The sequence below is a fragment of the Mustela lutreola genome, chromosome 14, assembly GCF_030435805.1.
Source record: "Mustela lutreola isolate mMusLut2 chromosome 14, mMusLut2.pri, whole genome shotgun sequence".
Taxonomy (NCBI): domain Eukaryota; kingdom Metazoa; phylum Chordata; class Mammalia; order Carnivora; family Mustelidae; genus Mustela; species Mustela lutreola.
The window spans coordinates 17,076,955-17,092,460 of record NC_081303.1 but is presented as its reverse complement, the minus strand read 5'-3'; the positions used below and the strand labels follow the sequence as shown (position 1 = coordinate 17,092,460).

Here is a 15,506-nt window from a genome sequence, read left to right as displayed (position 1 = left end):
ACCTCGCTGGTCCTTCCTTTCTTGCTCCTTTTGTTTATTCCTTTTTTCCTTTTCTCTGTGTTTCCTCAGGCTTAGCTCCCGGCTTTTCTTTTCTCTACCTGTCCTCTTCAGAGAACTTCCAAATTCTGTCTGAAGCTTGGGCAATTTCTCCTCTGCTCTTCTATATCTATGGGTTACTATTACTACCTCCTAATTTTTTTAGGTCCTTTAAAACATCTCCTTATATTATTTTTAGTCCTACTGTAAAGCATCCTAACCCAAGTCCTCCATGTCTGATACTTCAGAATACCATGGTGGCCTTCCAGTTGGTTTTCTGGACTTTAGGGTTCCATTTCCCAACGTATCTTCCACAGTGGCATTAAAGCTTCTTTTGAAAATACTACTTTCACGTCATTCTATCATGAAAAACATTCTCCAAAAAAAAAAATAAATAAAAATAAAAACAATCTTTGAATCCTTCCTGCCTATATGATCAAGTTTGTATTTTCCAGCCTTTTATAATCATTTTTCATCTACTCAGCTACAGTTTTGTTTTGTTTTGTTTTTTACTATAGTTCTAGTCACATAGCTTCCCTTCTGCCCTTAATTGTCTTTACTGTGCCTCTGGCCTAGTCAAGTATTCTCTTATCCTTTAGACAACTGCCCACGCTCAACTTAAGTCTCCCCCGTCATTCCAATCCACTGTGAAATCTGTTTCTAAATTCCAAGTGCAGCCACAATACAGTCTACATTTATTGTTCCTTTTAGGATCATACAAAGTTAATGGCTTATAAAAATACTATTTGGGTATTTTGGTAAGAAAATAAAAATAATAAATACAAGCTATTTATATATAAGAACTTTTTCTGTGAGGAAACTGATCTAAATCCCATGTCATAACCACTCTATAAGCAGGGATCAGATTAATTTCAATTTTCAGAGGAAGGGCAATATAGAGAAATTAGGTAATTTGGTCAAGGTTACATAGAGGTCAAGTTGCAGAGCCAGGATTCCTAAAGTTTGTAACTTGAAAATTATTTGTATACAAAACATACTGAAGAGTCAAGTAAATTATTTTCCATCAAATTTTCCCCAGTGTACTTTTAATGTCAAATTCGTAGCATTAATGTATTAATTAATGTATTAATGACATTTTACTCTCTGTGTTAAAACATTCTATAGATTGGATTATATGAAATTGCTGCTCTTGCTGTTTTTGGTAGGTGAAAAATGGTTGAATGCCAGGATTTCCATGTGGTTCAACCTGATACCTTTTTGGCTTAAATGTTAACCAGGGTCAACACCTGAAGGAAACTGGTCTCTGAAAAGCAGATTCCATACATACTGAGAAGCGAGGCGAGGCCGGCGCAAGGATATGCTCTGGCTGTACTTCCATGGCCGGTTCTTCTGGCGGTTTCGTACGCCGTCATCCTGATCCATCATCTGTTCTAGGAGTGTCTGGTCATCTGCATTCAGAGGGGCCACAGAGATGTCCCGCACGGCACGGAATTCACCACAGTTATTCAGATGTTCATTCTCCAGGCGGAAGAAGTTCCACACAAATCGCCTTAGCAAAAATGGGGTAAGTAAGCAAATTATTTATAAAATCTGAGCTATCATAACCTGTAACCCTCCCAGTATTACCAAGTTTCCACTCAACGAAATAAAAACAAGGAATGAAGGATTAGGATATTAGAACAGGAAAAGATGGTGTGGGGGCGGGTGGGGAGGGAACTAGAAAGGTTGAGGCAAAGGGGGAAATTCCAGTGGCTAGAAGGATATGTGTCTGCAGTTCTAGGGAGAGTCTGGGACTGGAGAACTGCACAAGTCATGGGATTAAGAATAATATAAGTGGAGGAAAGAAGTGGGCAGAGGACTAAACCCTGGAACATTCCAACATTAACAATTTGGGAAGAGGAACAAGAACCGCTAAAGGAGTTGAGAAGGAATTGTTAGGAAGACTAGGCCTCTGAGAAATGAAGTGAAAACAGTGCCTTGCTGAGAGGTAAAGTAAGGTAGGTACAGAGAACTGAATGCTGGATTTAGCAAACAGGGAGGCAGTGTGATACAAGAGCACAGATTTCTGAAAGACGGTCTAGATTCAACTCATGACTCCACCATTTACTAAGTATAATGACCTGGGATGAGTTACTTAACTTACGCCTCAGTGTCATCAGCACAATGGGATAGTAACAGTGTCTACCCGAAGATTGTTGTGAGGATTCATCAGTTAATACACACAAAAGGCTCATAACAGTGCCAGGCACACGGTGGGCAATACATGAGTGTTTGCTGCTATTACTGTAATTACTGTAGATTATTAACAAAAGCAATTTAGTTTGAGTATTGGGGAAAAAAGACTTGAGTTGAATTAAAGGGAGAATGGGGAGGTGTGAGATAGTGGAGATACCAAGTACAGACATCTTTTGAAGAGTTCTGCTGTAGAGGAGACAGAAACGGGCAAGAGTTGGAGGAGGAAAGTAGATTCAAAGGAAGTTTTTTGCGTTTGTTTTCATGGGTGACAGGATATCTGATTCTACTTTTAAGCAAATAATTTTTAAAGAAGTGAAATAATCAAGAATTTAAAAAGTGAGCTTTTTTTTTCTTTACTAGAAAAACATTTTTTAAAAATTCATAAAGCAGCATCCTATGTGGAAGAGGAAGAAGTGGGAGGGGGGTCAGTCTTAGAGTGATGGAGAGTCTCAGGTCCTAGACCTAGAAATTTGGGGAAGTGAAGACGAGGGATGACACACGATTGAGAAGGAGCACTAACAGCAACAAGTATACTGTTTCTAGATTCAATATTTATCTCTCAGGTTTAATCTTATTTTATCAGAGCATTGTGATAGATGTGGTCATCCTGACTCAGAGGAATGCTATAAACATGTCTGAAAATACCTTTATTTTCCTTTGTGAAAGATATTTTCCATGGAGGAAGAGCTCTAGGTAGACCGTCATTTTCTTTCAGCACACTGAAAGTATCATTTTAATGACTTCTGATTTTCATTGTTACTGTTGAGAAGTCAGCAGTCAACCTAACTGCCACTTTGATGATAATCCTTTCTTTTAGGCTGCTTTCTTTAAAATAGGCATTTAAATTGAAGTATTACATAGAATCTAAAAAATTTTACAAATCACTAAGTGTGCAACTTGATTACTGTAAAGTGATCACCTTGTGTAATTACCACTCAGAAATAAAAAGTATAATATTATACACCCAAAGCTGCCTTTTACAGCACTCTCCTATGTTCTAGAGAGTTTATTGATTTACCTTCCATATGTAGTTCTGTAGTCCACCTGGAATTGATTTTGTATACAGTATACAGTAAGAGTCAAGATTCATTTTCCCCCCCATATGGATATCCAGTTGACTTACTATCATTTATTGAAGAACCTCTTTTTCCACACCATTATTTAACTACTTTTGTCAGAAATCAGGTAGTGTCAGTGTATTTGTGGATCTGTTTCTGGACTCCCTATTCTGTTCCAGTGTACAATTTATCTATTCTTTCACTAATACCAGACACTGTCTTAATTGCTGTAGCTATATAGTAAGTCTTGATATTTGAGAGGATAAGTTCTTTAACTTTTTTCTTTTCAGCATAGTCTTGGCTATTCTAGACTTTTTTTTTTTTTTTTTTTTTTTAAATTCACTTGTATTTAGAGACAGAGAAAGCAAGCAGGGGCTGGGGGACAGAGGAGAGGGTGAGAGAAACCCAAGCAACTCCACACTGAGCACAAAGCCTGAGGCCGGTTTCGATCTCACAACCGTAAGATCAGACCTGCACCAAAACCAAGAGTTGGACGTTCGACTGACTGGCCACCCAGGCACCTCTAGTCTTAGCTGTTCTTTGTCCTGTTTCCATATAAATTATAGAACTGGCTTGTCAATTTTTGTACACATAATCATTCATTAAATTTATTCCTAGATATATATATCAAAATGGTGTTTTTTAAAATTTTATTTTCTAATTATTTGGGATTGTTTTTTAGAACATTAAATTTTTATTTATACTGACCTTGTATTCAGGAATGCAGCTACATATATTCTAATAGCTTATTTGTAAATTCTTTTGAATTTTCTGCATATGCAACCATGTCAATGGATGAATAATTAGTTTTATTTTTTCCTTTCTAATTCTTCTTTTTTTTTTTTTTTAAAGATTTTATTTATTTATTTGACAGACAGAGATCACAAGCGCAGAGAGGCAGGCAGAGAGGGAGGAGGAAGCAGGCTCCCCACTGAGCAGAGAGCCTGATGTGGGGCTCGATCCCAGGACCCTGGGATCATGACCTGAGCCAAAGGCAGGTGCTTTAACCCACTGAGCCATTCAGGTGCCCCCCCCCCCCCGACTTTTTAAGATTTATTTATTTGAGAGAGAGGGCACGCATGCGAGGCAGTGGGGGGAGGGGCACAAGGAGAGGGAGAAAGAATCTCAAGCAGATTGCTGATGGAGTCTAGCACAGGGCTTGAGCTCACAACTCTGAGATAAAACCTGAACTGAAACCAGGAGTTGGATACCTAACAGACGGCGCCACCAAGGTGCCCCTCCTTTCTAATTCTCACTATGTCTCCTCCCCATCCTACACTACACTAGCTATACTTGCAGTCTGATGTTAAAATGAAGAGACAACATGCATAATAATCTCACTCCTGATCTCGAGGGAGAGCTTACAGTGTTTTACCACTAAATATGATCTTATTTATGTTTTTTGTACATAATCTTTGAATTATTCATGAACAGGTACTAACTTTTCTCAATGGTGTTTTCTACACACATGAAGGATGTCCCCCCTTTATTCTATTAATGTGGTGAGTTAGCACAGATTAATTTTTAAATGTTAAATGATTTTTAATATTAAAACTCACATTCCTAAAATGAAACTAACTTGGTTGTGATGTATTATGCTTTTTATATGTTGTTGGACTCATTAGCTAATATCTTCTTCAGGAGTTTTGCATTACTCTACATGAAACAGACTGGTTGGTCTTTCCTGGAATGTTCTCGTAGGTTTAGATATCAAAGTCATGCTGGTTGCACAAAATAAACTGGGAAGTGTTCCTTTCTTTTTTTTTTTTTTTTTAAATTTGTTTGACAGACAGAGATCACAAGTAGGCAGAGAGGTAGGCAGAGAGAGAGGGAGGAAGCAGGCTCCCCGCTAAGCAGAGAGCCTGACTTGGGGCTCGATTCCAGGACCCTGAGACCATGACCTGAGCTGAAGGCAGAGGCTTTAATCCATTGAGCCACCCGGGTGCCCCAGAAGTGTTCCTTTTATTGCATCTTTCCTCTGCCAGAGTTTTATATACACTGATAATTCCTCCTCAATCTCCATATATTTGGAGGAATTCCCTGGGCCTACAGTTTTTTTTTTTTTAAAGATTTATTTATTTTAGAGAGAAAGAGAGGGAGAGAATCTCCAGCAGACTCCCTGATGAACGTAGAGCTGATACAGGCTCCATCTCATGATCCTGAGATTATGACCCTGAGCTGAAATCAAGCTGGGTGCTTAACTTACTGAGCCACCCAGACATCCCCCTTGTGAGAAAGATTTTAATATGAATATGATTTCTTTAATACATATAAACCTATGGGATATTCTATTTCTTTCTTGACTTTATTTATTTAAATTCAGTTAACATATAGGACATTATCAGTTTCAGAGGTACAGTTCAGTGATTCACCGGTCTTATATAATATCCAGTGCTCATTATATCAAGTGCTTTTCAAGGAATTTGTTCATTCCAAAGTTTTTACTTTATTGGCATAAAGCTGCTCATAATATCATCTTACTTTTTTATTTTTTTTTAAGAGAAGGGGAGTGAGGAAGGGGTAGAGAAAAAAGGAGACAGAGAGAATCTTAAGCAAGCTCCATGATCAGCATGGAGCCAGACGCAGGGCTGGATCTCACAAGCCCAAGATCATAACCTGAGCAGAAATCAAGAGTCAGACACTTAACTGACTGAGCCGCCCAGGTGTCCCTCATCTTACTTTAAAATATATATATATATATATATATATATATGTCTTGAGGATTTTTTTATTTGTAATTTGTGCCTTTTTTGCTCTAGATTTGGCAAATTTCTTTTTTTTTTTTTTTTTTTTTTTAAAGATTTTATTTATTTATTTGAGAGAGAGACAGTGAGAGAGAACATGAGCGAGGAGAAGGTCAGAGGGAGAAGCAGACTCCCCATGGAGCTGGGAGCCTGATGTGGGACTCGATCCCGGGACTCCAGGATCATGACCTGAGCCGAAGGCAGTCGTCCAACCAACTGAGCCACCCAGGCGCCCAAGATTTGGCAAATTTCTTTCGTGCAAAATTAGCTTTAATGCTTTGCTTACCTTGGGGTACCTGCTTTTACTTACATTTTAGGCTATATTATTAGATTGCTGATATCTTTAGGAAGGTTTAAAAGACAATTCCTCTGGCATTTCCTTTGTTTCTAGTGAAAAAGCTGCCTGAATAACCCAAAATGTCAAATTGCAAATAATAATTCTCAAAAGATTTTTATTTTAATTTCTGTTCTAAAACTTTTTATGTCCCAATTTCCACTCATGACCCTTCTAATGGAGCCCAATTCTAAAAAAAGCTTATAAGCCACCATTAGTAGTATTTTTAACTTTGTTAAGAATTAACCTCTTAGACCTTCAAGTAGGATTTTCCAACTCTGAGGCTAATGAGAAGTTTGAGAAAAGCTGGAAAATTTAAGCCTTTCAAGTATAAATACTGTTTTAATAAATTCTAATTTATAAGTATTGGGTGTCTTCTAGGGGAAAGAAACTTTGATAGACTTTCTGGTAGTTTGCTTACCGGAAAACCTCAAGGGGAGCAAAGACAGTAGCAATGATGTCCCCAGAATGAGGCAACAATGTCATGGAGGTAATTGAGATTTGGACAGTCCAAGCAAAGCGCAGAATCACATCCTCTATGATGGCACAGTAGTAATAGGCCTAAGGAATAATAAGCAAAGTGAGTACACTTCCCATTATGTTTCTCACCAATAAGCACATCTATCACAGCAACAAGAGTCACGTATGTCCCACCAATAAGCACAGGTTAAAGCGGAAAAATGATTTTTATTTTCTATTTTAGAAAAATCTCACTAATTTATATTCTTAAATAAGTACAATAACAAAATGAAGTTTTTTTGAATTTCATTAATTACTTAACTACTATATTTTATTCTCATACTGTATGCCAGGCTCTCTTCTAAACTCCAGAAATATAAACCAGATGAGATCCTTGCTCTGATTGAGATTATATATTAATATTTACAACATATGCTAATAAAGACTCAAGAGCAAAACGATTAGCAGATTAACTGTGTTATTTGCACTTTTATTTTCATATTACCTTACTCTGCATTTGAAGGAGTTTTACCTTTTTTTTCAAGGTTGTTAAATAAAATGAAGCTTGGATATCACAAACATGGGTTGAATTTAAGGAATGTACTATTTTTACGTGGGAAAGACAGCATTCAAATTCTTATAGGTACTAGTATCCACTATTTAGGAGTCCAGTTTTAGCTACACAAAAGTTTCAAGTATACAAATTGCCAGCAGACTAGAACTGTAATTCATGGATTTGTTTCTTATTAATCTCTGGATAATTAGCTCTTTAAATATATGTATTTAAAGGTTGTGAGATCTTATGGAAACTAGAACTGCCATGTATTTATACCATTGCATTTTTTTTTTAAATAACAAAGCAGTATTAGTCATGTTAGAAGGCTATAAACAACAACAAAAAAGAGCAGTCCCCTTGCCCACTTCTCTTCTCATTCTCTAGGCACAAACAATTTCAGGATTTGTAGCTATCTCTCCTAGTATTTATCCTCCATATTTCTAAATAATGTGTGTATATTGGCATATCTTGATTAATCAATTGGAGATGTTATCCACTGCTGATTAGGATGAATTTTTATGAAGATTTTAACATACTTACATACCCTCCCTGTTTTTTCCCCCATCCACCCAATACAGTGATAATGCAGTTTTTGGATAAATTCACATCCAGTGAACTCATCAGTGAAGAACTGCAATTTCTTGTTACTTTAAGTCAGTCTTAACATGATCCACAGTTGACTATGCAGGAGCTGATGTTACCAAAAATGTGAAAGTCTTGGGGAGGAATACACTTAACGTGAGGACTAGTGACATAGAAAAATGAAGTTTTAATATGGAGAAAACAAAAATACTCCCTGGACCAGGATGTGGTACTCAGAAATACATACTATTAATCCCTAGGAACTGGGATTTCACTGTGTTCTTAATTTTTAAATGAAGCTTCACCGGACTCCACCAATAGCTTTCCTTCCCTTTTTGTGTAAATGAATTTTATTCCAGTATTTTTCTTTCTAAGATTAAAAGGGATGTGGCGATCCAGCAGAACATTTTTCTTATAAATCTGCAAATTATAATGTAGGAAACCATATACTGCATTTCCTAGGGTCATGAAAATATGCAATAAGGAAACTGAATGAAAAACTATCCACTAATTTAATTACACAGAAGCCAATATGTTAGAACTATTTAAAAGGAGGCATGGGTTAACATTTATATGAAAATATGAACAGTTTATCTAAGCAATCAGCATGAGAAGTAAATGTATTACATTGTTCAGTAAGGCAAGAACAATGTAAGGAGCAATAAGGCACAACATTCTGGTGCACACAAAAGGACCATAATTTACCTGAACTCATGTCTGCTCTCTGACTTGTACTTGACATTACCGATTTTCTTACTTTCTTTAAAAAAAAAAGTTTTTTGTAAATTTTTGTAAAGTAATTTCTATACCCAATGAAGCTTGAGCCTACAACCCTGAGATCAAGAGTGGCATGCTCTAACAACTGAGATGCTCCCTGATTTTGTTTTCAAATGAGATTTATAAAGATATGTTCTAGTCTGTTGCTGGTCATATGTTCTAAATCTGCACATTGGGATTATTGCTATAGCTTATGTAACAAATGATCAGTATAAATTAATACCCTTCTTTCTGTCTTCATTTGCTTATCTAAAGTTACCTGACATATCATTCTTTGTATGACTCTCCTACTTTAGTCCTCACTTTATTAAAACAGCTTTCACTATTCATCAACTGAATATTATGTATTCACACACTTTTCAAAGTGTAGTTTTGAGGTACTGGGGACATTCTGTCATAGTATGAATTATTAGTGACCCAATCTATATATCCCTCCTCATCACAGAATTTCAGAACTGGGAAAGGATCAAGAGATTATCTGGTAGAAGAGAATATACTATAGTAAAGTTGCCTAAAGTTATGTAGCTAATTTAGTGAGACACCTGAGATCAAAATTCACTTACCAAGATTCCTAGTTGATTGTTAAATTTCTTTTATTATCTGAGTAATGATACTTTTGGTCTCTTTTTAATTTAGGCTCTCTTATCCTTTTATTCATATATAAATAATTCCTAAGGAATTATCCATATATCTTCAGATTGGCACTTTTGTCCTCTTTTTAATTTAGACTCTTTTATCCTTTTATTCATATATAAATAATTCGTAAGGAATTATCCATACATTTTCAGCTTGGCACTTTACTTTAACAAAAATTGGCTGAAATAAATGAAAAGGGACACCTTCTTGACGTACCAAAGATTCAGGCACTTCCTTTCCTTTGTGCTTTCATAGCACTGCTGACTCAGTCAAGTGTTAATTTAGTCATTCCACAAATATTAAGTCTACTATATGCTAGGAACTATGTTGGGTAGTGAGGGATATGGATACCTAAACAGTTAATTATAAAACAATGTGATAACTGCTATAACAGAAGTTTGTAGAGGCTAAAATGGAATTGGGACAAATGGCTAAATATGCTTAGAAAAAGAAAGGCTTTTTAGAGATTGTAATCCTTGAACTGACTTTTTAAGAGGAGGAACTGGAGAGGATGTGGAGAAAAAGGAACCCTCATGCACTGCTGGTGGGAATGTAATTGGTGTAGTCAACTGTGGAAAACAGTATGAAAAAAAAGAAATAGACCATATGATCCAGTAATTCCACTTGGTATTTACCCAAAAAGATATCTGTACTCCTTTGTTTTACTGTAGCATTATTTACAACAGCCAAGGTATGGAAGCAATCGAAGTGTTCACTGATAGACAAATAACTAAAGAAGATGTATATATATTTACACACACAATGGACTATTACTCAGCTATAAAAAAGGATGAGATGCTGTCATTTGCAACAACATGGATGGACCTAGAAGGCACAATGCTAAGTGAAATAAATCAGAAGATAAAGACAAATACCACATGATTTCATTTATATGTGGAATCTAAAAAGCAAATTAAGAAACAAAAAGTAGAAACAGACCCACAAATACACAGAACAAACTGATGGTTGCCAGAGGGGTGGGGGGTAAAGAAATGGGCAAAATGGGTAAAGGGGGGTGGAAGGATATAGGCTTCCAATTATGAATTAAGTTACTCAGATGAAAAGTACAGCACAGGGAATATATAGTCGATGGTACTGAAACAGTGCTGCATGCTGACAGATGGTAGTTACACTTGTGAGTGCAACATAACACAGAGTGCTGAAGTATTATGCTGTACACCTGAAACTAATGTAACACTCATGCCTCAACTATACTTCAATTGAAAATAAATAATTAAAATAAAAAAGAAGGAACAGGAGTTTGCAAAGCAGGCAAAGAATAGAGGGAATGTGAAACAGTGAATTGCATGTTCAAAATTAGGTAATAAATTATAGCAAGTTATTTATTCCTCTACTCTAGACTTTATTGCATTGTATTATAATTTGCTGGCTTACCTGTTTTATATAGTTTATGGCCTCTTTGAGAACTACAACTTTGTTTTTATTTTCTATAGTGCCCAGCATATGGTAAAAACCTGATTATTTTTGCTGACTGAATGAATTAGTATTTTTTGGTGATTAGTTGCTTTTTCTCAATGTATTGGGTTGGGATTAGGTATGCATCATAACAGGAGTTGGCTGGTGATATACAGGAGTTGTTTTTAAAACAAATAATAAGCATGCTTTGTACATACTTTTTGGGGGTATACAATCTCTTCCCGGAGAAAGGTGTTTTCTCCAGCATTCTTATCAAAGAGACCCCAGTCCATCTTCAGATCCCAGATGAGGGTATAGCAGGAACTGATGATACAAAACACAATCCAAAGGTAAAAGAATACCATGGTGTCTGAGTGACCTCGTTCTGAAGAAAGAAACGGGAAAGGTAAAAGAGAAAATTGAGAGATTTAAATAAAATTCCCCATTAAACAAAACTAATTTAAAAAAACAGACTCTGTATACAGCTCCATAAAGGAACTAAGATTTTAAACAAACTTCCCTAGTAGAGACACTGTCTAACAGAAGTTAAATAGTACCTCCAATTCTCCTGAAATACAAAGTAATCATCAAACATTTACCAAATACATAAAATTTGTATAAATGTGTATTTGGAGTTTTGGAGGCTCCATAAAAATGAATACATAAAAACCCAAATAACTGCAATGAAGTTTTGAGTATTACAAAAGATGTCATTTTAATTTTTGCCATCAGGTGGCGGATTAGGGTCAAAGATGAAAAAAAAATTATGAAATACCACTAATAAGAAATGTGCTACATTTGCTTCAAGAAATTCTTGGATTGTTTTTACTTTAAAACACTCCCTTTATACTTAGATCTTGTCTATACTTATTGTGAAGGCAGATACTTTTAATTCCAGATTAAATGCCAGAAAGCAACAGAATGATTATCCTTAAGGACATATATGAAAGCAAATTTCTCTCAAATCACAAAGCAAAGCATAGTATTTTTGCTTTTTTTACAGCTTGTTTATAGATACAAATGCTGGGAACACTATAAAGTATACTAAATCAGAATAATAAAAATAATTTGTATATGTAGTTATATAATTTAGTATTTTTTACTCTTAAGTCCTTCATATATTCTCTAGTGAAATTCTTCTTTAGTAAGCTTGAGTCATCATTTTTGTATTCCCTGTTATTGTGCAGGATATAGGTATTAATGTGGTCCTCAATTAACAAGAAAAAGGTTTGAAACATCTAATTCAAAAAAGTTTAAATTTTGGTTAGTTTCCCAAAGGCATAGAAAATAAAGGATGTATCATGCCTTATCCACATACTTCCTATTAAAATAAGTTAAAGTCCTTCCTATTAAAACAAGTGTTTATTAATCATTTTTAGGTATTAAAAGTGTTAAGTACCGAATGATTCAAAGGCACCCTTTAGAAATTTATAATATAGTTAAGTGGAAATAGCCATTTGTTACTGATGATAAATCTGAGCTCAAAATGAAGTATAAACAAATCACTATGAGAACATCAAGAAGAATAGGAATGTTTCCAACAGTAGGAAATAAAAGGAAGTAGCATTTGAGTTACTTGTAGAAGGATGAATAAACAGTGTTGCAGAAGTCAGGCAGATGAGGCAAGGACATTCAAAGCTGAAGGAAGATAATGAAAAGGAAGGTGGTTGGGAGAGTACAAGGTGTGTCTAAGGAGCTGCAAACAATCTAAATCTAGTTTGGATGCCATATGGAGGATATAAGAGAATGGGTGTGATTTAAAACGAGTTTGGAAAGGACATTTTGGGTCTGACTATGGAATGACTCTTGGTACTCAGGATCTTATCTGTATTTTAGAAAAAATAATTAAGCTGGCAGGTTGCTTGCATCAGAATTACTTAGCTGATTTAAAAAAATATGGGTATGTTATAGTTTCTAGTATTAATCAGTTCATACAAGCTCTTAAGAACTGTTATATTTTCAGAACTAAGCTGACGGTTAAACACAATTATTAAAATTTAATTATATAAACTTACAATTAAACAAAGGTAATAAAAACTCTAATTATTTTACTACATTTACTACATTTTACTACAAATTAATTTTACTACATTTTACTTTAATTCACTTTTTAAAAAATTTACTTTAATTTACATTTACTTTAAATTTTACTACATTTTACTACATTTACTATATTTTACTACAAATTAATTTACTAAATTTTGCTATTACCCTTTTAAGGTTATGTATGTTTTTTGGTATCTGTATGATAGAACTATTATATAATGCTGTGCTACTGTACATCTTTTCCCAACATTCAATATTATCTTAGTAACTTATAGAAGTATTTACACCATGGAAGTCAACAGACACTGCAGATCAGTATCTCCTAGCCCTCCTCCTACCTAAGAGCTGGTTTGTTAAACATGTTAGCCCATCACTGTTCAGCTTCTTCTGGAAAGTCAGCGGTTGGACATAGAAACCAATATTTTTTCAGTGGTCCACAAGTGATGTGATACAAGTGACCAGTCAAGTTTAGATATAAACACATTTTCAGGTTTGAACTATTTTCATAAAAACTTCTTCACCAAAAGTAAATTGGGTTGAGTATTTATTTATACTGTAATACTGTATCACATAAATAATAAGTTCAAAGTCCTAACAAAACAGTTACTATCTAGTTTAGTTGGATGTGTTATGATGTTTACTTCATTCTGTAGATAGACACTGTCTAGCTGAGTAGAATTATTCAATAATTAGTATCATAATTGCATTAAAAAATCTTAGAACTTATCTACTAAGGGTTGCAAAGAAAATTACCAAGCAAATGTAGCACCTTAATAAAATTCAGTGTTCTCATATTTTCAAAACAAGATCAACACAAAGAGGTAAAGAAAGTAACTTAACTGTAAATTATATTTGCAATTCTTTTTAAAAAAATTGAATGCTTACTATGAGCCAGGCATTTCATATATATTCTCTCATATAGTTTTCACAACAACAAACCATTATTTTGTTTGCTAGTAAAAGAAATGAAATTAGAGTAAAATAATAGATACATTCAGCAAAAGGTTAAAAAATGAGTATTTCTCAAGTAAGTATAGGTAACATCAAGTGTTATTAGTGAAAGCTGATATCCTTTTCTAATTACTAAAGAAATCATCAAGTTCAAATTATTATTAAAAGGAGATTGTGGGGGGTGGAGTTCAAAAGAAAGAATTAACCAGGAAACAAAAATCAATATGCTTGTTTTCTTTAATGTGTTCTAGATTTTAATACAAGTTCTCTTCTTAGAGTAGAATTCTTAAAATGGTACAGTGAGTCACCTGCCTTCCTCCTTTCTAAGCTCGTATTATTTCCATGAAATTTCTATGAAACACATACAGGCCTTCACTGACTTCAAAAAGCAAGTATTTCAACAGAATATTTTGGAATAAATAGTGCTTTATCTTACTTTTTCAAATAATGATTAGTGTATACCCAGTCTACATGTGTTACATTTTGGTCTCTTTTTAATTATTACCCTTACTTGATCTTTCCCATCTCCCAAATGAGGAGAGCTTCTCCCTGAAATCATCTGCCTTTATTGGGATTCAGGGGATGTACTGGAAAGATATTATCACTTTAGGCAAGCAATTACATCTAATTCTCTCTTGGCTACCTCTGGTAGCCCACTTTAGTGATGTTCAGAATCAGAGAAAATCAAGTCATTGCTATTCCACCCTAAGCTTCTATTACACACCTGTCATGTTAGAAGCATAATTCATAAAAGAAGTATTTATGGTAATGGTATCTGCTGAATGTAAAACAAATAGAAATAAGCTTCTTAAAGTTTTGTACCCATGGTTACCATAGGAGGGATAAAGCAAAATAATGTGTTAGGAAAAGTGCTAAGAGAGAAACCAGAAAGATTACATTTGAAGATCATCTATAACCACATTTTGGGGAAGATATTTTTAAAATGAAAATAGTGGCATTGTATAAAGAGAAAGTGAATGGTTCCCTTTTCAAACAAAACCTTTCTACTCTGATAACAGTTTACTAGTTTCTAATCTGAAATTAAATTAAAAAAATAAAATGGACTAGACACGGTTTTCAAAGCCCAAACCTATACAGGTAAGCTAAGTTATGAATGACTGTGTTATCTAGCAAATCTTAGTTCTATTCCCATGACCTAAAAAGCATCAAAACACTGAATAACAAGATTAATATGGTTATCTAAAAATGGATATAGATATTCCTCTGATCTTTAGGGCGTTTTAGTTAAAATTTGAGGTCGGTCACATGTATTATATGTCCTCAGGTGATTATCATATTTATCCTAAGAACAGGCAAGAAAGACATTATTATTCCCATTTTATAGTTAAGAAAGCTTAAGTTCAGAGAGACAGTAAGTGAAAAGATAACTGGATTTGAAGTAGGAAGATCTGGGTCTGAATCCAGACTCTGCCTCTTTCCAACTTCGTAATTATAGAAAATTCATAATTTAAAATGATTGAGACAAAAATAGAAATCATTAGGCCTAAAGATAAATGAAGAAATTAGAAATGGGAATCTTTATCCAACGAACTTTTTTGTACTAGACAGCTTTATTTTTCTATATCTGTCTCAATTCTAAAATGAAAAGACAGTCCACAAAACTATGAAGAAACATTAAAAAATATTTCTAAGGTATGTGAAAAATAATTTAAATACTATACATATATTACTTCATATGATATATAAAATTTATG

The 15,506-nt window shown here is 34.5% G+C and overlaps 1 protein-coding gene across 1 annotated transcript in view; it reads right to left on the bottom strand.

The window, feature by feature from the left end:
• Nucleotides 1–15,506, bottom strand: part of XPR1 (xenotropic and polytropic retrovirus receptor 1) — a 255,791-nt gene that overhangs the window by 7,648 nt on the left and 232,637 nt on the right. The window contains exons 12-14 of the mRNA XM_059146831.1: nt 11,013–11,179; nt 6,790–6,929; nt 1,325–1,546 (exon numbers count right to left, since the gene is read on the bottom strand). Coding sequence (XP_059002814.1) covers nt 1,325–1,546; nt 6,790–6,929; nt 11,013–11,179 — 529 coding nt within the window. The remainder of the gene's footprint in view (nt 1–1,324; nt 1,547–6,789; nt 6,930–11,012; nt 11,180–15,506) is intronic.